This window comes from Gopherus evgoodei, chromosome 12 (assembly GCF_007399415.2).
Source record: "Gopherus evgoodei ecotype Sinaloan lineage chromosome 12, rGopEvg1_v1.p, whole genome shotgun sequence".
Classification (NCBI taxonomy): Eukaryota; Metazoa; Chordata; order Testudines; family Testudinidae; genus Gopherus; species Gopherus evgoodei.
Window position 1 is genome coordinate 19,139,869 of NC_044333.1, and position 25,454 is coordinate 19,165,322.

The 25,454-nt window shown below is 42.7% G+C and overlaps 1 protein-coding gene across 6 annotated transcripts in view; it reads right to left on the reverse strand.

Annotated features, from left to right (window-relative positions):
- The window catches only part of PHKB (phosphorylase kinase regulatory subunit beta), a 206,971-nt gene that overhangs the window by 129,046 nt on the left and 52,471 nt on the right, over nucleotides 1-25,454 (reverse strand). For all 6 annotated transcript variants that reach the window (XM_030581825.1, XM_030581823.1, XM_030581826.1 and 3 more), the window contains one exon: nucleotides 5,485-5,600. In XM_030581825.1, coding sequence (XP_030437685.1) covers nucleotides 5,485-5,600 — 116 coding nt within the window. The remainder of the gene's footprint in view (nucleotides 1-5,484; nucleotides 5,601-25,454) is intronic.

The window sequence follows — 25,454 nt, forward strand, 5'->3', positions numbered from 1 at the left end:
ACATTACTTATTTTGAAAGAAACAATACTTAAACAGTTGTTTCCCATTAAATTTAGTAACAGGTCCTCAATTAGCATTTGTCTGAATCCTCTGATAAACCCAAGATTCTCATCTACACCTGCACTTCTGTTCCTGAACCCACAAGTTGTGGCATTAAAAAGAACATCACAAACGGTGACAGAAATAATGTCCAATAGCATAAGATATTGCACATATACGTGTGTGATTAAAATATATGTTAAAAAAGGCACTAAACGAATTTAAAAAGGCAGCCAGCCAGACCAACAAAACAATTTTAATAGAGGCAAACATGACAGCAGCATATGATCTGCTCAACAAAGAAGCACAAGATCAAGATTCCTGTGCCTTTTTGACCTGGAATATGGAGATGCTGTGTTCTAGAAACATCCTATCAACAGTACATATGGTAGATGTCACAGAAACATTTTTTTTGTGGAGGTACTCAGCAGATGCTTGGAGAACATCTTGATAAAATGGTTGCAGGACATATTAATTTTTCAGAAGCTCAAAACACATGGGTAAGGAAACATACTATTCTAAAAGGTGTTACAACACTTGCCTTTGAACCAGTGAAATACAGCAGACCTGAGTTTCCCCTATTGAGATATCCAAGAGTAAAAGAATAGAGATGATACAGATATTGCAAGCACATTGGGTATTTTTGAGGACCATACTGTATTAAGTTTATGAATGGTTTATGTATCATTCTGGAATTATATGCAACTCCATGGGGGAGAAGACTATCACAGCTTTTTCAGGAACTAAAAAGTGTGTGTGGTCGGGACGGTGAGTAAGGCAAGTTGCTGAGACCGTAAACAAACTCTGGAAAGGTATCACCCTCTGGGGTGATCTGCATAGATCGGTTTAAATCAAAACAGGTTTTCCAAAGACCAATAGTCAAAGAACAAACTTGGAATATATAAAAGCTCAGTATAAACAGACTCAAGGGTCTTTCTTCTGATTCAGAAATAGGAATAATTTTGGCCTACCAGAGCTTCACAGGACTGATAGGCAACTTCTGGTAAATTTAGTAAACATATAGGCCCTTTTATTTTATTTTTAATGTTTTCTCTGTGATGTTTTTATCCTACGAATAAATGTACTTTGCTGAGAAAGATGTGTGGGGTAACCTGTATCTCAGTGGTTCTCAGTCTTTTACCACTGTGGGCCACATATGCAGCTGTCTATGTGCTCTGTGGACCACATCCACACAATATATATATACTACTTGTATGGACCTGAGGATGTCACACAGGCCACAGCTCTGTGCTGATTGGGCCACAAACGGCCTGTGGGTTTAAAACCAATGTTGTAACTACTGGCATTGACCTTGGAGAGAAAGCAAAGCATAGGTGAGGGCCACTAGGCAGACTGCCTTGCTGGGCATATCATAGTACAGGGATCGGCGACCTATGGCACGTGGTCCACCAGAGTAAGCCCCTGGCGGGCCAGGCCAGTTTGTTTACCTGCAGCTTCAGCCAATTGCAGCTCCCACTGGACGTTGTTTGCCGCTCCAGGCCACTGGGGGCGGTGGGAAGCAGCACAGGCCGAGGGATGTGCTGGCTGCCCTTCCCACAGCCCCTATTGACCTGGGACAGCGAACCGTGGCCAGTGGGAGCTGCAATCGGCCGAACCTGCAGATGCAGCAGGTAAATAAACCGACTCAGCCTGCCACGGGCGTTCCCTGATGGGCTGCATGCCAAAGGTTGCTGATCCCTGTCATAGTATATGGCATAGGGTTGTGCAGCCTTAAAATCTGTCGATGGAAGGAAGTGGGACATAGGTCCATGCTCAGATACAGGTGAAAGCTGGAGACCTAACTGGTCATTCCTGAAGTGGAACACAGAGAGAGTACACAGGCGCAGTTATCCTGAAACTGTGCATGGAGGAACCCTATCTTTTCCAGAGTTACATAAAAGTATTTTATAAAGTTCTACATCTTCTTCATAATGATCTCTGACTTCTGTGCTAACTTCAAAACCTTTTAGTTAGAAATGGAGACTTCAATCCCCAGCATGTGCAAATCAACACAGCATCAACAAAGCTGACTTCAGCGTAGCAGCATCTTTATAACTGTGAGGATCTGGTCCAAAGAGTTTTTCACCATTCAGTGGCAATTAGAAACTAATTATCACCAACTTGAAAGTAATCTAAAAGAGAACGCTACCCTTTCGTAAATATTTCAAAGATATTTGCATCTTCTGCATCACAGGCTGGGTTTTTTGGTTATCCCTCAAATTACTTTATATCAGACAGCATCCTTTATGAAAGAGGCCTACATCCATTAAAGATGACAAGAAATAACTTCCAATTCTGAAAGAAAGCATAAGTTATGAGCAGGAATAATCACTCAGATATTAAGTGACAAGAATTCAGTGTCAAAAGTGTACTGAGGCTTAATAGCCTGCTTCATAGTCCATAGCCATTAGAGAGGTATGGACAAACAATTCACCTACAGCCTTGAGTAGCATTATATACCTTTCCTGAATGATTTCTGATATTCTCCTATGCCACTCTACCAGAGCAGTGGTACACTGAGGCAGCGTATGGAGTATTTTGGAGTAACCTAGTCTCTTTTTTTCATCCACACTGATCCCTCAGTGCACATTTCTCACCCACTTTTCCTGAAATTGGACCTCAGCTCTTTCCCATGAAGAATTAAAGGAATAAAACCTCCAAGAAATATTAGAGAGAGTAAGGATATCTGTGCACAGGAAGGGAGATGGAGAGGGAAGCATCTTACACACTTTCTGTGATGGATTAACCAAAAGTCAAAGCTCTATTTCTCAGCTTAGAAAAACAAGCTACAAATGTCATCATCATTTTGGGAACAACAATGCACTCAGTCCCATATGGCACAACAAAGATGTTCTGGTCCGTGGCTCGAGGAGCTTGCAGCCTAACTACACAGAGAGCACAAAAGAGACACTGAAAACACTGGGAGAGACAAAGGAAGGATATAACTTGCAGCACTGATTTTTCAATGGAGGCTTTTTAAATTTATTTTTCATGATGGTGAATGACAGTGGGGTAAGCACTGGTGTGGACTGGCATTTTTAGATTTCATACACCACAAAAAAAAAAGGAACTACTGCAACACTGTGTAATCTTGTAGATTTTTGTTTGCTTGTTTTTTGTATGTTTTGTAATGTATGTAAACAAGACTTCACCGAAGCGTAAGAAGGACATACCTATATTTAGCAGTTTTTAATGCAATGAGATTCACAACACATGGAGTTCCACATCATGCAACTGAATTAAGTAAAATTAATGCACACTAAAATAAGTGCACTGATCCATGATGACAAATCCTACATACTATGGATTTCATTTGTTTCAGACTATCATTCTCAATTTTCTTTTAATCTACCTTTGCAAGCCCATTTTCTCTAGAAAATTATTACAATTGTCATCTAAAAAGCCACAACTCTATTGACTTTATAGCTAATAGAGCACAAATAGTGCTTGCATCTTATTTCAGAGTTTTCTTTCAAGAGGTCATGGAAAACAAAAAAGATCACAGCTAATAAGTATACGGACATTCTCATCATAAAGCAGTTAGACCAGGTCTACCTTATCCAGTAGTCTATGATGTGCCCACACAAAAGTTAAGATATCCCTGGCAGTATAATACTTGAAATGCTCTTGGAATTAAAGAGCTCAACCTGATATTGAAGTACACATTTGAAGTGAGGTAGGTCAACAACCCGCCATTTAACATATCACTACTCTAGAAACCAAAATGACTTCTGAAGCCTCAAATCAGACTAGAGGTAGATGAGAAGTACCCAAAGTGTTTCTTTTTTGTTTCTAGACATGATGATCAAGGTAAATGTAACAGGAGGGATGTGGAAAATTACTATTCTGAATTTATGGGCAGTGGAAACACAACGATTTCCTTTAGATTTTCATGATACCTTCAGCCTGTGCTTTAGGACATTATAATCTATATTTTCTGATACATGATCTCAGAGAGGGCAGTGGATGGGTGAGAGTCCATATGTTTAAATGCTGTGTGCATCCGAGCTGACAAATATTAAAAAAAAAATCAAGACAACTTATAAAAATCAATGCTGCAATGTTTTAAGAATTTAGGTAATAAATACGAACAGAAGAAGCTTCAGATCTGAATTTACATAACTTATACAAGAAATAAAAGTTTTCATTTGTCTTTCAGCACAAACATTGTTTCTTCCACTAGAAGGCGTGGATAGCAGGAAGATGTGAGAACAGACCATGCACTAGCGGTAGCTAGACTGAGAATAAAAACAACAAGTAAGAGATCTGAACAATAAAGATGCACATGTGCATATTTTTACTGGTAGTGGACACAGAACAACCAAGTGTCATACAAATGGACTTTCACACAGAAGTTGGAGGACCTTGACTTTGCGGATGACAACTTGCTATCCCTCACCATATAGATATATATGAGCCAAAACAAATGATCTTCAGGACTATGTACAATTAGTAAGGTTGAAAATCAACACAAAAAAACCCTAAAACTGTGAGAATCAGCACTCCACAAGAAATACAAACTGGTTCTCAAACTGACATAGAAGACCATCCAATATTTCACACATCATGGCAGCACTGTAAGTATTACAGGTGGAACACACATAGACATCAAAATCAGAATAGCAAAAGCCAGACATGCCTTTATAACTCTACAGGTAATCTGGAGAACCAGAAATCTTGACACCCAAACTAACGTTTGAATATTTAACAACATTGTAAAGTTGATCTTCACAAATCTGCAAATTACAGCACCATACAGTAAGCCCTTAATATCAAAACTCAAAGTTTTAACAAACAGCTGCCTTAGAGAAATCCTCAATATCAGATGGCCAGAAAAAAAAGTCGCAAATGAAGAACTCTGGAGGAGGAAAAAACAGAAAACCGTTCTAGTGCCAGTGGCCCCCCTTTTCTACATAGGATCTGGTGCTCCTGCAGTGGCCCCCAAATTGGCCTGTATTTAGTCTGCCATTGCAATGGGCACTAAACTACCTCTCAGTGAGCTGGTCTTCCATATATGAGTGGTATGGTAATGGGAAGTTTAGAGTGCCATAGCATGTGCTATAACTGCTCCATACAAGAGCAGGAGGCTTCAGGTAAATTTTAGTAAAAATGCATATACAGCTGCAATTACAGCAATTTAGGTGCACAGACAGCTACTTACATGTGTATCTGGTTATCTGCACATGGAATGTAGGTACAGAACTGTGCTCATATTTCTCATGAGGTACAGACTACAGTCTCCAGAAGGCCACAGTCTGGCATATTTCATGAGGACTAATTTCACAAGCAGCGTCCCAAGTTTGGGAAACACTGCTCTAGACAATACGTTTTCAGAAGTTGGAATACTACTTTAAATATTTCTATTTTGAAACATTTCCTGAATTCTTTGCATTCACATTACATGCATTTATACAAGCCAAAAGAACTGAGAGTTTTGCCAATTACCTTGAATGCAGTTCTGTGCTGCCATTGTTGTATTTACTTCCTCTTTCCCAGATACCAAAGTCAGGTACGCGGTATGCTCGTTCCACACAAAACACCAGGTTTTGAATGAAGGACACCTATGAGGAAAAGGAAAAAAAAAAATCAAGGGAAACTGAAATATGCCAAAATTTCTTATTTGTATTTTTAAAAAGAAAATGGCATGGTTTTCAGACTGCACAATTGTATTTGTCACCCAATTATATTTTATTTTCTTGTGGAGTATGGTGTTCCCAACTTCAAGGGACCTCTTTGTAAAACCAATTTTCATTAAATATGTTAAAAAAAACACTCCTGAAAACACTGGTAACTTAATTTACACAAAGCCCTAATGAAGCTAGGAATGCAAATAATTGGGTATTAAAGTAACGTGCTAGAACATGAGCGCCAAAACAAACAAACAAAATCTAACATCTTGACTTTTAAAAATAACTGTTAAGGAGCAGAAGAAATTAAGCCCTATAAGTAACACTTAAAATAAAATTTGGGGCATGGAAACTCTGGCATTGTTACTAACTGCTCATTTTAACACAGCTCTGACATGTAAAACAAGTTCTGTCATGTTAGCTCAATATAAATGTGTGCAGCACATCCTTCCATGATAATATAAAGAATGACACCATTTATTCATTTACAATCTGGTCTTAGATTATGAAAATCTACTAGAAAATAGGAAATTATTCATAGATATAGGTGACAATATGTCATGATCATGAGTTTTCTTTATTTAGGTTTTAATTGTACCTGAACCACTGTGGTACGAGTACCCTATGAAATTAACTGAAGCTGAAAACGTAAACAAACATTCTCTCTTCTCCATATCCAGAGAATAGGGTTTTTTGATCCTAGGAAAGCTAGGGTGAAGAGATGAGTCTTACATTTCATCCCAAAGATACTATAGTAAACATTGTGCTCATGCTTAACTCTTCCTGAACAGTTCCATGATTTCAAACATGAAAATGGCCCTGCTATTCTCCACTATCTAACTTCCATCTCCAGCAATCTAACTTTGCAGTTGTAAGCTCCACTGGATAGGAAAAGGAAGAGCAGTTACCAGCTTTGTTGGTTTCTTGTCTCAGGAGTATATGTGAATGTGTATATTTTCTGGTAGCTGACTTGTCCTTTTCCCTTCCTCCACCAGGAGATCAGCTGATAGGGAGCCTCTTTCATTGCTTCATGGTGTCAGAGAGGAAGAGGAGGAAGAATAGGATTGTGACATTGCACCCATATTCTTCACAGCGATATTATTATTATATGATGATAACAATCATAATGTATTTTATGCAAGATAAGTTATGTGAAGTGTCATTGGAAAGGTTATGATTTACTGAATATGATTATCCTATTTGTATGCTATTACTCTTTTGAGACTTTGGCTAGCTGTTCAAATTCTTTTTTGGCCTTCCTAATTATATTTTTTACACTTCATTTGCCAGAGTTTATGATCATTTCTATTTTCCTCACTAGGATTTAACTTTCACATTTTAAAGGATGTCTTTTTGCCTCTGACTGCTTCTTTTACTTTGTTGCAGTGGCACTTTTTGGTTCTCTGTTTTTTAATTTGGGGTATACATTTATGTTGAGTGTATATTATGGTGTCTTTAAAAAATTTCCATGCAGCTTGCAGGGATTTCACTTTTTGCGCTGTAACTTCTAGTTTCTGTTTAACTAACTTCCGTCATTTTTCTGTAATCCTTCTTTCTGAAATTAAATGCTACAGTGCTGGGTTGCTGTGGGTTTTCCCCACCACAGGGATGTTAAATTTAATTACATTATGGTCACTATTACCAAGTAGTCCAGCAATAGTAACCTCTTTGACTAGATTCTGTGCTCCATTTAGGACTAAATCAAGAATTACCTCTCTTCTTGTGTGTTCCAGGACTAGCTGCTCCAAGAAGCAGTCATTTAAGGTGTCAAGAAACTTTATCTCTGCTTCCCGTTCTGAAGTGACACGTATGCAGTCAAGATGGAGATATCTGAAATCTCCCATTATTATTATTATTATTAAGTTTTTTATTTTGATAGCCTCTCTAATCTCCCTGAGCATTTCCCAGTCATTATCATCATCCTGGTTAGGTGGTCGGCAATATATCCCTACTGCTATATTTTATTATTATGAGAACATGGAATTACTATCCATAGAGATTTTATGGTGCAGTTTGGTTTATTTAAGATTTTTACTTAATTTGATTCTATTCTTTCTTCCACATATAGTTCCACTTCCCCACCAGTATGATCTGTTTTGTCCTACCAATATATTTTGTACCCTGGTATTACTGTGTTCCATTGATTATCCTCCACCAAGTGTTGCCTATTATATCAATATCCTCATTTAACACGAAGCACTCTAGTTCATCCATCTTATTATTTAGACTCCTAGCATTGGTATACAAGCACTTTAAAAATGTGTCAATTTTCAGCTGTCTGCCATTACATGATGTAATTGAATGGGACTTTTTTTCATTTGACTTGTTTCTCATCAGATCCTATCTGTATTCTATCATCTTCCATCTTTTCCTCCTTACTAGGGCACAGAGACTCTCCATTAATAGATCCTTCTCTAAGGGATGTCTCTGTCCGAACCATGTGCTCCTCCGTGCTTGTCGGCTTTCCCCCATCCCTTAGTTTAAAAACTACTCGACGACCTTTTTAATTTTAAGGGTCAGCAATGTAGTTCCATTTTGGTTTAGGTGGAGCCCATGCAGAAGTCAAACATTATCCAAAATGTATTTTGCAAACAAATTTTGGCAGTGTACATCTCTTTTGGCTTGATGTGTTAGCAAGCAAACAATATCAGACTTGAACTGTTTGAAACTATCTAAAAGGGAGAACACACTTTTGTTAGGGACTGAATCACTAGGGGACTAGTCACATCTTTACTCCTTTTGCACAACGTTAGTATACTCAGTTTATAAGGCAATACTGCAACAACACTTATGTTACCTGTTTGTCCTACAGTATTCTTTCATAGCTATAATCTGCCTAATAAAGTATATTGCAACAGGGTGTCATATTCTGAGATCGTGCACGGAAAAGCAAAGCTCTTCTGCTCACATACTGATATCAAGTACTAGCACTCTCTAGATCAGAGGTCGGCAACCTTTTAGAAGTGGTGTGCCGAGCCTTCTTTCATTCACTCTGATTTAAGGTTTCGCGTGCCGGTAATACATTTTAACGTTCTTAGAAGGTCTCTTTCTACAAGTCTATAATATATAGCTAAACTATTGTTGTATGTAAAGTAAATAAGGTTTTTAAAATGTTTAAGAAGCTTCATTTAAACTTAAATAAAATGCAGAGCCCCCCTGGACCAGCGGCCAGGACCCAGGCACTGTGAGTGCCACTGAAAATCAGCTCGCTTGCCACCTTTGGCACCCGTGCCATAGGTTGCCTACCCCTGCTCTAGATTAATGCAGTCACTACTCATAACAGCCTGAGGTCAGATCAGATGGATCCTACTATACCAGGAGCATGAAACAATTTGTCTTCCCTCCACCCCCTGCTTAGAGGGAAACAGGAGTAGGGACAGGAGTTTGGCAGAAAATCAAATCATCAGAACAGCCAAGCTCAGAAAAAAGTTTGGGATGAGGTTTATGTTGTATTATTTAACTTAGCAATAAAGAAAACCCATGGAAAGGAGTTAAATTTAGCCCCCTATCCAGTATATTGTGTTAGGAACACTTACCCACCTATGTTTAAACATATATAGACATATTAAAAGTTAATCAAACGTAAGTACAGCCAATGCATGGCTATAAAACCTCAAGACTCTTTCTTAAGTGCTGTACATGTTTAAATAAAATGTACATTTAGAAGGTTTGACTAACATATATAACACAGGAGTTCCCTAGTTCTTCAGACAGACTAGAAAGTTTTGCAGGAAAATGTTAAGATCTTGGACTCCAAAATACTTTGGATTCACAGTAATTGCAAATCAACATGTTTCACTTTGATAGTGATAGTTACATTTGTAATATAAAGACTAACTCGCTAAATGATACTAATGCTAGCTTTTAAAATTAAGACAAAATGTTTTATAAAAGAAATAATATTAGTAACACTGGAATAATGCAATGAACAAAACTTGTCCAACAAAAAAAAAATCATAAGCATAATGGGCACCAAAGAAAGGGTAATTATTCTACAACACTGTTATACAATTGAGTGTAAAACACAGATTATTTCTCAAACTACAACACTTACTTCCTACATAAACTAGCCATTTTGCTCTTCTTCCCTGAAATACTTCTTTCCTGAACATGAAAAATCATTACGATGAGGCCCGAACCAAAGGCTGTGAATCAAAGTCAGGCCATGTATTAAAGTAAATGCTTAGATGTTCACTGTTCTGGTACATGAACTTGGCAAAGGCACTAGCTGTTTACATAAACACATTTTAGAAGGCTAGTGCAAATACACCCCAATCTAGAACAAGATCAAATGGTTTAAAAGAACAATAGGAAAGTTTTGTCTGAGATATCAGGAACAAGAGGAGGTAAACAAATGTCATGAAACATGTAAATTGTTTAATCCCAGTTATTTGTTTAAGTCTATAAATGTTAGGGTGTCTTGCTATAACCCTTTGGGTGGTCGAGGGGATAGCAAAGACTCCCACTGCTGAGTCGCTCCCTGCCACAGGGCACTCATGTGGTAATGTACTTGTGCAACTTGTCCAAGTCAATAGGACTGTGCTTGGAAGGGAACAAACCTGGCCAAATGCCTTTGTCACCAAATCATGCCTGTGGTTTTTCTCTATGAGTAACATTGAAGTCTGCTAAATTAGCAGGCTGCACTCTCTGATAGTGCTGATAACATCAAAGCTCCAAAAACAAAAGCACTGAGAAGCTGCAACTTCTCAGCAGCCTTGACAGCATTCCAACTTCCTACAATCTGAAGCACCGTAGTCTGGAATTCTAACTTCTTATTTTATATGAGAAGAGAGTCAAGCTTATTTTCCTAAATCTGACACCCAAAATGAAAACCTGACATTCTGACCCTGTGAGTAAGTACTAATCAACACGTCATGCAATATTGTCAAGTGACAGAGCCAGGGGTCCCTCAAGTGCGGATTTTTTTACACTGCTGAGAACGTAGCTATGTTGACGTAAGTTCCCAGTGTAAACCAGCTCTGAGTCAGTTCACTGTTATGTATTAATTGCAGGTCCAGCTTCAGGGTTTTTGCTGCCCCAAGTGGCAAAAAAAAAACCCCACAACAAACACCCAACAGGATTGGCAGCTGCTCCATCGCGCCACTTTCTTCTTCGGCGACAATTCGGCAGCTGGACCTTCCCTCTGAGAGGGATCCACCGTTGAATTGCCGCCGAAAACCCGGATGTGCCGCCCCTTCCCCTTGGCTGCCCCAAGCACCTGCTTGCTGGACTGGTGTCTGGAGCCAGGCCTGATTACTTGGCATGTCATATTTTCATATGAGCTCTGAATAATATTCACAATTTCTGAGGAATTCGTAAGTGGCACAGCAGACTCCATAAGACTGTTCTATCCACTGTATCAAAGACTTTTTGGAAATCTATGAAACTCATGTAAAGCGGTGACAGCCATATAATTAACAGTTCTATGATGATGACGGCTATTCTATTGCTATGTGATCTATGCATGACTTCTCCTGTCAGAACCCTGCTTGTTCATATCGTAGCCTTAAATTTACTGTTTTCTTTAGTTTGTCCAGGGCAGTGGTTCTCAAACTGTGGGTTGGGACCCCAAAGTGGGTTGCAACCCAATTTTAATGGGGTTGCCAGCCAGGTCTGAAGCCGAAGTCCAAGCCCCACCACCCAGGGCTGAAGCCCTCAAGCTTTGGAACCCCCCAGCACGGGGGGGGAGGGAGAGGGCTCAGGCTGCAGTACCCTTTTGGGGTCTTTTAGTATTTTTTGTTGTCAGAAGTGGGTCGCAATGCAATGAAGTTTGAGAAACACTGGTCTAGGGTAACGTGTAATTATTTCACTTGAGACAAACAGCGATCGAATGCCCCCTCCAGCCTTTGCACTGACTTACGTCTCTCTTTTTTTGGCAGTCTCAACATATTACCACTTTTCCACTTGTTTGGTACTTTTCCTTCTTCCCATATCATCTGTAAGAGGCCTAACAAAATGTCTGAAGTGTTCGAGTTTGCATTAAGGACCTCCATTGGGATGTTGTCCAGACCCAGTGCCTTTCCACTTTTTAACCAATTGACTGCCCTCTCTACTTCCACTCTAGTGATAGATCCTAATTCCACATCCAGATCTTCTCCTTTCTCTAAATTGGGGTGTTGATTACTGGTTCACCATCCAGTAGTTGACTAAAATGCTGCCTCCATATATTTAATTTATACAAAATTATTTCTCTCTTTTATGTTCCATACACTGTAACTGGGCTGATTTTCCTGCCTCTAGCTAGCACAGCAGTGGCAGAAAAATCAGTGAGCCCTATTGCATTGAATATGAACATGATGGAGAGAAATAATTGTTTAAAAGCTTTTCTATTACACTAATCATTATCATCTAAGCACTTACAAACAAGGGATTTCTCTTCATAATAACATTGTGAATTCAGGACATATAGATAGGTAAGGCCTTTTTTTCGTAGTTCTGTTTGTTTTAATTTCCTTGGAATTTATCATTTTATAATAAAAAAACTTTAATGGGAGAAAATTGGTAAGAATTAAAAACAAAGGGAGGCAGATAGGGGGAATGTTGCCCACTATTCATAGGGGATGAGGAGAGAGGGGTGCCCAGAACTCATGGACCGGGGAGGAGGAGGTATTAACCAGGTGGTAGCTGAGAAAGCTTTCTGCTCTCTGCAGCAGTTGGGCAGTCTCAGCTGCCAGGATCCAGCTTCCTGTCCATCTTGCTCCCCTCCCGCAGAGAGGAACCAGACATGCGCTAAAGGGTCAGGAGGGGTGCAGAAGGCTGCGCCCCATGAGTACTGGCACCTTCCCGACCGAAGCCCCCTGCTGACTTCCACATGGCCCTATCTGCTTCCCCTGCTGTGCTCTGGAAGGGGAAGTGGACAGGCCTCTGTGCTTTGGGGCTATGCTGAAGGGCCAGGATCAGAAGGGGGCTCTGTCTGGCAATGGGTCAAGACTGCTAGGGTGCAGAGACACTTCTGCTACTGCTTGCAAAAGTGCAAAGGAGGGTAACGGCTGGTTGGTGGTTACTGCAACCCAGGGACCGCTTTAGGCCAGTTACCCCGAATCGGGTTCCACGCCTAAGAGGGTCCCGCACCCTAAAGAAGAGCACCTAACTTTTTAATTTTTACTCACCTAGCGGCGGTCCAGGTCTTTGGCAGCGGGTCCTTCACTCGCTCCAGGTCATCGGTGGTAGGTCCTTCAGTGCCACAGAAGACACGGAGTGAGTGAAGGACCCACCGCTGAAGTGCTGTCAAAGACCCGGACCGCCACCAGGTATTGAAATCGGGATCCGCAGTTCCTAAAGCTGGCCCTACTGCAACCATACAGTGGAGAGCAAGAAGGCCAGGGAGTCTGGTCCCACAACTGAAACTGGAGCTCTCGCCAGACTCTGGACCTTCAGCTCAGCCCTGTCTGCTCCCACATCGAAATGCTGGTTTTAACACAGTGTTCTCCTTTTGTGAGGAGCGCCACTCCCTGGAGTGGTCAGGCAGTCTTGGCTGCTATGACCTGGCTCCCTGCCCATCTTGCTCCCCCACAGACAGGGCAGTACTGAAGGAACAGGGTCAGGAAGGGAGTAGAAAGCTGCACCCCATGAGTACAGGACCACTTGCTGGAAAGAGCACCTGCTAACCCCTCTGGTCCTTCAGCGTGGCCCCATCCACTGCTATGGTGAAAATTCTGGGGTCCCAAAAAAGTCAACATTTGGAGAAAACTGGTAAAAACACAAATACTGGCTTTTTTTAAAACATAGGAATTTTTTTGGGACAATTGGTAAACATCATTAAGAAAGGGCCTTATCAATGGGGAACTGAAATGTAGATTTGACCAAAGTCACTCAGTAAATCAGTCGTAGAGCCAGGAACATAATCCTGCATCTTCCAATTCCTATTCTTAGCATTTAAAGCCTGAAGAGATCATATTATCTAGTCTGATCTCTTATATACTACAGGCAATTATATTTCACCCAGTTACCCTGTATTGAGCTAAATAACTTGTGTTTGCCTGACGCATATCTTTCAGAAAGACATCCAGCCTTTATATCTGAGAAATGACCTCATCACCACTGATGTTTTCTTCATTTTTAGTACTGGGAGGAAATCAAATTAGTAGCAGGAATGAGGAGGGCTTGGATTGTTACAGCTAGAGCAGTAGGATAGTTTTGGGGAAAGAGTTGCAGCACCATGAAAAGGAAGAAGGCAGAGATGGGTTACAGGAGAAACTGAAGAAGTTGGAGGGAGGAGAAACTGGAGAGCTGGGCGGTCTCAGAGTTTGTACAACTGAAGTGTTGCAGCAAAACTGGAGCACTCCACTGTATTGATAACACAGCTCTTGACAATTCAAGGTGAAAGGACTAGCGGTTTTTGCAGAGAATATTCATTTATATTAGACCTAGTTTCTAGCAGTGGTTTAATACTCTTCATGAGCATTAACGTATAGTAGCAGCTGTGGATGTATTTACAAGGCAAAAATTAGATCTAAAGAACAGCTTTGCCACCACCATTCATCTCCAAGTGGACTACTGCAAAATACAAAGTTCACTATAATATGACTCATAGTAACCATTCCACATGCATGATCAGAGAGTAGTAGGCATCCTTCAGTTTTGAGAGACCATGGGTATGCACCCCGAAAGGTAAAGAATTTACTCAGTTGGTTTTATGGCAGCCGCGAACATGGCTGAAGAGACCCACTCGAGAGAGACAATCTCTGCTGCATCCGTCACATTTAAAAGGTGATTTTTTGATCTTTTGGGCTTTGCCTTCTGCAAGCTTTTTTCTCCTCTGCTAAATGGGACTGCTACATCTTTTAACTCCGGAGACCTTTGTTAAGCTCGTTTCCAAAGGCCAAGGTCTTGAGTGTGAGCTTCCCATTTGTCCACATCCATGTCCATTTCTTTAAGGTCTTGTTTGCACACATTCTTGAAACACAATTTTGGGCAACTTTTGCGTCTTTTTCCAGATGCCAATTTACCGTAAAGGGGGTCCTTTGAGTTGCGCCCATCATTCATTTGGCACACATGCCCAAGCCAGCGGAGGTGTCTCTGTTTGAGGCATGTTTGTATACTGGCTCGTTTGAGCACCTCGGTGTTGGTGACTCTGTCCCTCCAAAAAATTCCAAAAATTCAACGAAGGCAGCACATATAAAAGCTCTTGAGCCTCTTTTCCTGACGAGAGTATAAGGTCCATATCTCCCTCCCATACAAAAGTGTGCTGATAACACACGCAAGAACACACAAAATCTATGTTTATCAGTCAGTCTGTTGTTTTGCCATACCCTCTTGTTCAGTCTAGACATTGTTGTGGTGGCTTTTCCATGTGGATGCCGAGTTCTGTTTCAAGTGAAAGGCTGACTGTGATAGTGGACTCCAGGTGTGTGAACTCATTCACCGCTTCCAGTTTATAGTTGTTCATCTTCATGGAGGGTGCTTTTTCAAACTCCTGGGAACATTATGTTAGCTTTTTTAGGCTTATTTTTTAGGACAGTTTTTCTGTTCAATAGGCTTTGAAGATGAGCTTCTTTCTGGGTTGTCAAAGCTGCATCATCAGCAAAGAGGCGGTGTTGGATAAGGGCCTCCTGAGTCTTGCAAGACTGAACAGCTTTCCATCAGCTCCTGAGTGCAAGTAGATTTCCTCAGCTGAGGAACCAAAAGCTTGTTTCAGTAGCAGGGAGAAGATGATCCCAAACACAGCTGGGGCAAGAATACAACCTTGCTTAACTCTGCTATGAATCCGGAAAGCCTCGGACATTGAGTTGTTGTATTGGACTGTGCCATATATGTTTTCCTGGAAGGATCAAATCACACTTAAGAGCCAGTCTTTTCTAGAAGCTCGAATAGTTCACTTCTATTGACAAAGTCAAAAGCCTTTCTGAGATCAATGAAGGCTATGTAGAGGGGCTTTTTTTGTTCTCTGCATTTCTCTTGTAGTTGTCTCAGTGAGACGATCATGCCAGTAGTAGACCTTTCAGATCTGAAGCCACACTTTGATTAAGGATAGATTCTGTCTGCAAGCATCTGAGAAGGATTAGTGGTGCCATAAAAATATCAGAATAGCCCCGGCAGACTAATAATTTCAGCTTAATTTTAAAGTAAAATGCTCTTTTCATTTTAACAGTAACATGTAGATTACTCAGGCTGAAAGTCTTCCCTCCCCCAGCTATGGAAGTCTACAATGTGGTGACATAGATACACTCATTAGGAAGCATCTTCCATGAAACAGCACTGCACCTTGTCAGCACTGAATAACCATACAAGGTCATTAATCATACTTAATATGCCACTGGCCATTATGGTTATGAAAGAAGGGTGAAAGTTGTAAATGTTACAAGAGTCTATGGAACATTTTGCATCCCTGTGTTTAGAATACTAAGGAAAAGCAAGCAGCCAAACAGAAAAAAGGTATTGCTGTCAATCCACATGTTCATGGAGCAATTACTCATCTCACAGATGTGTTGACCTAACGATGTCAGTGCCAAAAGGCTCATACAAAAATTAGGAACCGTTTGTGGTAACCTTACATGTTCAAAAGTCAATCAGGTATAGAACAAGCAATTGTAAAGGATATGCATGTAGCTGGGATGAGCGAAAAATAACACCACTGTTATTTCAACTTTTTATGTCGCTACTGTGATCAAGTTCATTCATTTGCATGAAAACTTGCTACCAAACAATTACATACTGCTTTCTTTGCTATGGATTTCAAGACAGAAGAACTAATAATTATTTTTTGCAATTGGCATTGCTCAAACAGATGTAATCTGGGGATAACTCGTGTCATTTTTAGCTGCTACTGAAAATAAGCCGTCTTCTGAACAATTATTTTCTCCTTGCAGAGAGACTTGTGTACAACAAACATCTCCTAAGATGACAGCTTGGTGAATATCACTGCTCCTATACCACGCTCAGATGCATCTGTGGTTACTAGGAATGGCTTGTCAAAATCCGGGGCCCTGAGTACAGGGTCCGACATGAGCGTTGCCTTAAGCTGGGTAAAGGCTTTTTGACACTCATCAGTCCACTTAACGGCATTTGGCTGGGTCTTTTTGGTTAGGTCGGTCAATAGGGCAGCGATTTGGCTGTAGTGTGGTACAAATCGCCTGTAGTATCCGGCCAAGCCTAAGAAGGATTGGACTTGCTTTTTGGACCGTGGGACAGGCCACTTTTGGATAGCATCCACCTTGGCCTGTAGGGGGTTTATGGTTCCTCGACCCACCTGGTGCCCCAGGTAAGTCACTCTGTTTTGGCCTATTTGACACTTTTTGGCCTTAACAGTTAGTCCTGCCTGCCTGATGCGCTCAAAGACCTTTTCCAGGTGTAGTAGGTGTTCGGGCCAGGAGTCTGAAAAAATGGCCACATCATCGAGGTAGGCAACTGCAAATTCTCCCAGTCCAGCTAGTAGACCGTCTACCAGCCTCTGGAAGGTGGCGGGTGCATTTCGAAGGCCGAAAGGAAGGACATTGAATTCATACACCCCCGCATGGGTGACGAATGCTGACCTCTCCTTGGCAGGTTCATTTAGCGGTACTTGCCAGTACCCCTTGGTTAAGTCTATTGTAGAGATGAACTGGGCACGTCCCAACTTTTCCAATAGCTCATCAGTACGTGGCATTGGATAGTTGTCCGGACGAGTTACAGCATTTAGCTTACGGTAGTCCACGCAAAAGCGTATTTCCCCATCTGGTTTGGGTACCAGAACCACTGGAGATGCCCATGTACTGGTAGATGGGCGGATTATACCCATCTGTAGCATGTTCTGGATCTCCCGTTCTATAGCAGCTTGGGCATGAGGAGACACCCGGTAGGGTGGGGTTCTGATTGGGTGAGCATTACTTGTATCAATGGAGTGGTATGCCCGTTCAGTCCGTCCTGGGGTGGCTGAGAACAATGGGGCGAAGCTAGTGCACAGCTCCTTGATTTGTTGCCGCTGCAGACGTTCCAGGGTGGTTGAGAGGTTCACCTCTTCCACGCCACCGTCTTTTTTCCCGTCGTAGTAGACACCGTCAGGCCACTCAGCCTCATCTCCCTGGACTGTAAACTGACAAACCTGTAAGTCTCTAGAATAGAAAGGCTTGAGAGAATTAACATGGTACACTTTAGGCTTTAGTGAGGAATTGGGAAATGCTATGAGGTAGTTTACAGCTCCCAGGCGCTCTTGGACCGTGAATGGCCCTTCCCATGATGCTTCCATCTTATGGGCCTGTTGCGCCTTCAAGACCATAACCTGGTCTCCTACCTTGAAGGAACGTTCTCTGGCATGTCTGTCATACCAGGCCTTTTGCTCTTCCTGAGCATTTTTTAGGTTCTCTCTAGCAAGGGCTAAAGAGTGTCGGAGGGTGCTTTGTAGGTTGCTTACAAAGTCCAGAATGTTAGTTCCTGGAGAAGGCGTAAACCCCTCCCATTGCTGCTTCACCAACTGTAATGGCCCCTTAACCTCGTGACCATACACAAGTTCAAATGGTGAAAACCCTAAACTGGGATGTGGTACAGCCCTGTAGGCAAACAGCAACTGCTGCAACACTAGGTCCCAATTATTGGAGAATTCGTTGATGAATTTTCGTATCATGGCCCCCAAAGTTCCATTGAACCTTTCCACCAGGCCATTGGTTTGATGGTGGTACGGGGTGGCAACCAAGTGATTCACCCCATGAGTTTCCCACAGTTTTTCCATGGTCCCTGCCAGGAAATTAGACCCTGAATCTGTAAGGATGTCGGAGGGCCAACCTACCCTGGCAAAGATGTCTGTTAGGGCCAGGCACACAGTGTTAGCCCTGGTGTTGCCTAGAGCTACTGCTTCTGGCCATCGGGTAGCAAAGTCCACTAAAGTCAGTACATACTGCTTTCCTCTGGGCGTCTTTTTTGGGAAAGGGCCCAGAATATCCACAGCTACTCGCTGAAATGGGACCTCAATTATGGGGAGTGGCTGGAGAGGGGCCTTGACCTGGTCTTGAGGCTTACCCACTCTTTGGCATACCTCACAAGACCGGACATACTTGGCAACATCCTTGCCCATCCCCTCCCAGTGGAAGGACTTCCCCAACCGGTCCTTGGTTCTGTTCACCCCAGCATGGCCACTGGGATGATCATGGGCTAAGCTTAAGAGCTTCTCCCGGTACTTAGTTGGAACCACCAACTGTTTTTGCGGCTGCCATTCTTCCCGGTGTCCACCAGAAAGAATTTCCTTGTATAAAAGTCCTTGGTCTATAACAAACCGGGATCGATTAGAAGAGCTGAGAGGCGGTGGGGTGCTCCGTGCCGCCGCCCAAGCTTTTTGAAGGCTGTCATCTGCTTCCTGCTCAGCCTGGAACTGTTCCCTTGAGGCTGGGGTCACCAGTTCTTCCTCAGACTGTGGACTTGGGCTTGGTCCCTCTGGAAGCGATGTAGGTGATGGGGTTGTTTCCGTTGCTGGTGAACCGCTCTCCGCTGGTGCACCTGAGGGTATTTCAGGCTCTGGCTGAGCCTTTTGGGTATGGCTGTCTGTTGCTTCTGCCAGTTCTGGCTCGCTGGCGCCCTCTGGCGTTGAGTTTGAAGATGTGGTTGCACTTGCTGGTGCTGGTTGCTGTTCCAGTTCCGGGCCTGGGACTGGAGATGCTGTGGCTGTTTCAGTGGTAGGCATGGAATCCGGGTCCACTACCTCTGTCTGGGTCTCTGGTAACACAGACGGGGCCTCTGTGGACGGCTCAGGAACAGGAATGGGTCTGGAAGCTTGCCTGGTTTGGCTACGGGTAACCATTCCCACTCTCTTGGCCCGCCTCACCTGGTTGGCCAAGTCTTCCCCCAGTAGCATGGGGATAGGATAATTGTCATAGACTGCAAAAGTCCACATTCCTGACCAGCCTTTGTACTGGACAGGCAGTTGAGCTGTAGGCAAGTCTACAGCTTGTGACATGAAGGGGTAAATTGTAACTTTGGCCTTTGGGTTGATGAATTTGGGGTCAACGAAGGATTGGTGGATAGCTGACACTTGTGCCCCCGTGTCTCTCCACGCAGTAACCTTCTTTCCGCCCACTCTCAAATTTTCCCTTCGCTCCAAGGGTATTTGAGAGGCATCTGGGCCTGGGGATCTTTGGGGTGATGGTGGTGTAATGAATTGCACTCGCATGGTGTTTTTGGGACAGTTGGCCTTGATATGTCCCAGTTCATTACACTTAAAGCATCTTCCATCTGATGGGTCACTGGGCCGAGGTGAGTTACTGGAGACTGGTGAGGTTGAAGGGTAGGGTATCTGTGGCTTTACTTGGGTGGTATGTGGGGTCTTTGGCTGTCCTCGGTTGTAGGGTTTATGGTCTGTGTGCCCCCTGTGGTAATCGTTCCCCGTGACAGTAGCTTTCTTGCTTTCTGCCAGTTCCATCCATTTGGCTCCAATCTCCCCCGCCTCAGCGATATTTTTGGGATTTCTATCTTGTATGTACCGTGTGATGTCTTCAGGAACACCATCCAAGAACTGCTCCATTTGTATGAGGAGGTTCAGTTCTTCCAAGGTTTGAATGTTGTTTCCTGTTAACCAGGCCTCATAGTTTTTTGCAATGTAGTAGGCGTGTTTGGGAAATGACATCTCTGGTTTCCACTTTTGGGTTCTGAAGCGCCGACGGGCATGATCTGGGGTTATCCCCATCCTGTATCTGGCCTTGGTTTGAAAAAGTTTATAGTCATTCATTTGCGGCTTGGGCATTTCAGCTGCCACCTCTGCTAAAGGTCCACTGAGTTGTGGCCTTAATTCTACCATGTACTGGTCTTCGGGGATGCTGTACCCAAGACAGGCTCTTTCAAAATTTTCCAAGAAGGCCTCGGTGTCATCACCTGCCTTGTAGGTGGGAAATTTCCTGTGCTGTGGAGCAATAATGGGCGCCGGGTTGTTAGGGTTGGCTGGCACATGCAGCCCAGCTTTTGCCAACTCCAGTTCATGTTTTCTCTGTTTTTCCTTCTCTTCATTCTCTTTTTGTTGTTTTTCCAGTTCTCGGTGGTGGGCCGCCTCCTCTTCTTCTTGCTTCCTTCTGTGGGCCAACTCTTCTTCTGCTTGTTTCCTTCGGTAGGCTACCTCTTCTTCTTCTAGTTTTCTTTTGTGTGCTGCCTCTTGGGCTGCCTGTTCTCTTTGGAAGGCTGCCAGTTTGATGCTTTCTTCCTTTTCTTTTATCTCCATCTCTTTTTGTTTTATTTCCAGTTGTCGCCTGTGTTCAGCTTCTTTGATTTGTTCTTCGGCGTCAATTTTTGCCTTAGAAGTCATGGTTCCTGTTTTCTTGTGTTGGGGTGCCCTCCGGTGTTTCTCTTTTGAACTGCAGGCTCTGTTGCCTCCTGAAGTCTGCCTAGCAACAGTGCTTTTTTCCCTTTCTCTCTCTAGCTAATGTTCAATGAAGGGAAACCAGAAAAACCACTTTATTTGCATGCATATAAGTGCTGGTACTTGCCTCCTAATGGGAGGGCTATTGCATGACAAAAGACCCTCAACAGTCTTCTCGCTTAACATGCAAACCACAAACTGCTAGAGAGAGCAGAAAAAAAAATTCTCTCTGGTTCCCTTTTAAAACCAAACTGTTTCTCTCTGCTAAAAAGCCCTTAGCAGAGAAAAGAAAAATATAATATTCCTACTGGCTTCTGGATTGTGTCTATATCCCGCCACTGCCACTCATGTTATAACCTTATTCCCAGATTTGGACCTTAGCGTCCAAAATATGGGGGTTAGCATGAAAGCCTCCAAGCTTAGTTACCAGCTTGGACCTGGTACTTGCTGCCACCACCCAAAAAATTAGAGTGTTTTGGGGCACTCTGGTCCCCCTGAAAAACCTTCCCTGGGGACCCCAAGACCCAAATCCCTTGAGTCTCACAACAAAGGGAAATAATCCTGTTTCCCTTCCCCCCTCCAGGTGCTCCTGGAGAGATACACAGACACAAGCTCTGTGAAACTACACAGAGTGATTCCCCCTCTCCGTTCCCCAGTCCTGGGAACAAAAAGGACTTTCCTATTCCCCAGAGGGAATGCAAAATCAGGCTAGCCAATTCAACACACACAGACCTCCCCTGATTTCTTCCTCCCACCAATTCCCTGGTGAGTACAGACTCAATTTCCCTGAAGTAAAGAAAAACTCCAACAGGTCTTAAAAGAAAACTTTATATAAAAAAGAAAGAAAAAATACAAATGTTCTCTCTGTATTAAGATGATACAACACAGGGTCAATTGCTTAAAAGAATATTGAATAAACAGCCTTATTCAAAAAGAATACAAATCAAAGCACTCCAGCACTTATATTCATGCAAATACCAAAGAAAAGAAACCATATAACTTACTATCTGATCTCTTTGTCCTTACACTTAGAAACAGAAGATTAGAAAATAGAACTACTTCTCCAAAGCTCAGAGACAGCAGGCAGACAGACAAAAGACTCAGACACACAATTCCCTCCACCCAAAGTTGAAAAAATCCAGTTTCCTGATTGGTTCTCTGGTCAGGTGTTTCAGGTGAAAGAGACATTAACCCTTAGCTATCTGTTTATGACACAGGCATCTGTCAGCACCTTTAACCATAGCAGCCCTGTTTCAGTACCATCCTCCAAGAAATGAAAGATGACAGCAAAACCCGTAGCATGCAGTCCTCAGCAAGAACAAGCAGAGAGAACACTATAGTTTAGACAACTTTAAACCCTATCAAACCTCATCGAAGAAGGAAACAGCATAGACCCTGCAATCTACTTTCAAGCAGGGCCGGCTCTAGTTTTTTGCTGCCCCAAGCAAAAACACTTTTGGCTGCCCCCCACCCCAGCCCTGGACTCTCTCACCCCTCCACACCCCCTTCCGCCCCAGCCTCAGGCTCTCTTCCCCCCCCCAACGCCTCCTGCTGCCCCAGGGCTGGGCTCGCTCTTCCCCCCACCCCGTACCCCTTGCCGCCCCAGCCCTGGGCTCCCTCCACCAGTGCTAACTCTGCCCACTCCCCCCTTGCCTCCAGCCAGTCTAGCACTGGCAGGATTGGAGTAAGCAGCGGGGCTCCTGGGCCGTGCCTCAGCCCAGGGTCCCTCCAGCCAGGGCTCCTGCCTCCAGGACTGGCTGGGACCCAGGAGGGCAGAGCCAGGGGACCGCCTCAGCAGGCGGCTGAGGAGCCAGGGGAGGGTAGCCTCAGAGGGAGCAGAGCCCCGGAGAGCAGGCAGCGCACGGCAGCGCCCCGCCCTCTATGGCCCCGCAGCTGCTTCTGGCTGCCCTGCCACAGTCCCTGGGTGGCTCAGGCTGCTTTGCCCAGCCCCAGCTGTGGCGCTGGGGGGCGGCCGCCCTGCAGCACCTGCCCGGCCCAGCCACAAGGTGCGGTGCTGCTCCCCCATGGCATGAACCGCTGCTGCTGCCAGGGCTGACCTGAAGGCTGCCGGAAGAAAAAAAAAAAAAAATGGCCAGAATGCCGCCCTTGAAAATGTGCCACTCCAAGTACGTGCTTGGTTTGCTGGTGCCTAGAGCCGGCCCTGCTTTCAGGGCAAGGTTGAACGGAATCCCAGAAATCTTCTTGGTGGTTTTTTAACATGGAAGAAAATGAACAAGAGGACTATGGAGAGGAAAGTTTAATTTATTTAGCTATTTAATTCAGTGAAACACTTGAGCATTTTATAAAATGCTTTGGCCTCATTTTTCAGTTGTTTATCCAAATAATTCGTTTGATCAGAATATTGCAACATGCACCATTAGGTTTTTAAGATTTTTTTTGCTGGCTTGCTTTACATGCTTACTTGGAACTTCAAATATTTTGGAAGTTACTGTGTTCTACTATATATTTTGTAATAAAAATGCAACAAATAGAAAATGATGACAACTTCTACTTTAAGTGAATTTGACTAAACTTATTATTAATCACAAGGAAACAAACTCCATTAAATTTATATCTAAAATTGTTTAACTTTTCAGCCCTTCCATTTACTAACAGATCTAATTCATTGATCTCTGAGGAGGAAAAAAAGTAGTGATTAACTACTTCACTGCACTCAATGTACAGTACACATCCTACACTAATTAACTTTCTACATGAGAAATAAATGAAACATTAAAAAATGGCCTAAAGGAAGGCTTGACTTTCAGAAAAATGTGTCCTGTATTGTGACAAAGGCTCTCTTGGCTTGAGGTGAAAGAAAACTATTAGATATTTAATAGCAGAGTAATATTTAAACAAAAACTATTTTTTCTGTAGTTATTTTGGTTGAGCTATAAATATAAGAAGAAAACAATAAGGTAACATTTGACAAGTGAATAAAGGATTAAGGTTTTTTCCCCTTTAAAAATTCAGTATCCTACAAAATACACTATCTAATAGGGGAAACGGTTAAGCTGCATTTAAGTTAATTAGGGAAAGGAATTTAAAACTGCATTTTATACACCTGCTTGTAAGGGAACAATTTTGTATGTTACCACTAAATTCATCTTCTCACAGCATAAAAATATCCACCAATGTGGAATAATTTCTGTCAGGTCATGTAGTAATGTTAGAGACAGTTCTTTTGCACTACCACCAGCAAGGTAGGAGATAAAAGTACAACCAAGAAAATGACCCCAGACTCTTAGGATATGAACTGCAATGTCATCATTGACCACTCACATTACTATTAAGAGTTGGATCCTCCACTCTGCAGGATTATGTATTCTATTTGAAAGTTATTTACAGGCTAAAAAAAAAGATGCACTTTAATACATTACCCCATTCACCAATGCGAGCTATTGAGAATTAGTTAGTAGTAACAGTAGAAGACAAAGTAAAAATGAGAACAAAGAGAAAAAAAATGAAGAAAAAAGAAGAAAGGAAAGAAACTACAAATGGCAGCATAGAGGTCTTCAACAGTGCACTATTTGCGAATATATGCATATCAGTCATACAGAACTTGGTAATGGAATCAAAGGTCATGTCACAACTCTGCAGATTGTCTCCATCCATGACACTGCCCTCGATCCAATTAAGAGGATGGGATACAGAAAAGTCTCTCTCAGATATTAATAGCATCCTGTAATTTCCATCCAAATGCCCTTCTGAAATCCAAATAATAGTGCCAAACCATTGTAAAATAGCAAAAAGATGGAAATTAATCTGATTCAGGTGGAGGGATAAGCATATATTCAGGCTGAATTGTAGCAAAGTCCTGATAAGTACTTTATCATGGAAAAATGCAGCACTTTGACTGACAAAGCACCCAACTTCATCATCCTGGGTGTAGAGATTCACAAGCAGGAAGGCTACTTCAGTAGTGACAAGGAACCATTCCTCATTCCGTGGTAGCTGCAGAGGGGGATAACGGTGTTTATAATATCATAGAGACCCCAGCCAGATAAGCCAATCTTAGTCTGGCTATGGGTGAGTCTCGTGAATCTAGAGATTCATGGCTAAAACGTCAGGCTCTGTTCCTACAGCATTCATAGGACACTGAATACTGCTGGAAGCCTCAAAGAGTTGAGACGTAGGTCTTTGAGTGAAACTGAAGAATGAAGACTATGACATCATGACATGAAATAGATGTGTGAGGTTGCCACCAGTGCTGTGGGGAAGCTTGAAGAATTAGCCATTGTAGAAGATCAGTAGCACAGTGGACACATAGCAAGCCCATGATGACACCATTTAGCAATCCCTGTCTAATGCTGCTGTCTTTTCCTTCCAATGTCAAGCAATATCTTGCTGAAGCAGCCATCTCAACTATCAGGCATGGCCAGGCTGCCTGCAGAACAGAGTGTGCTTAAACTGATTCCACTGAGATGAAAGTTAGTGGAACACCAAAATGGCTTGTAGTGCTTGGTGTGGAGACAGGTTCAGCTGATAAAGCCTGACACAATCACAGATTCACAGAGAAAAAGGAAGAAGGAAAAAGC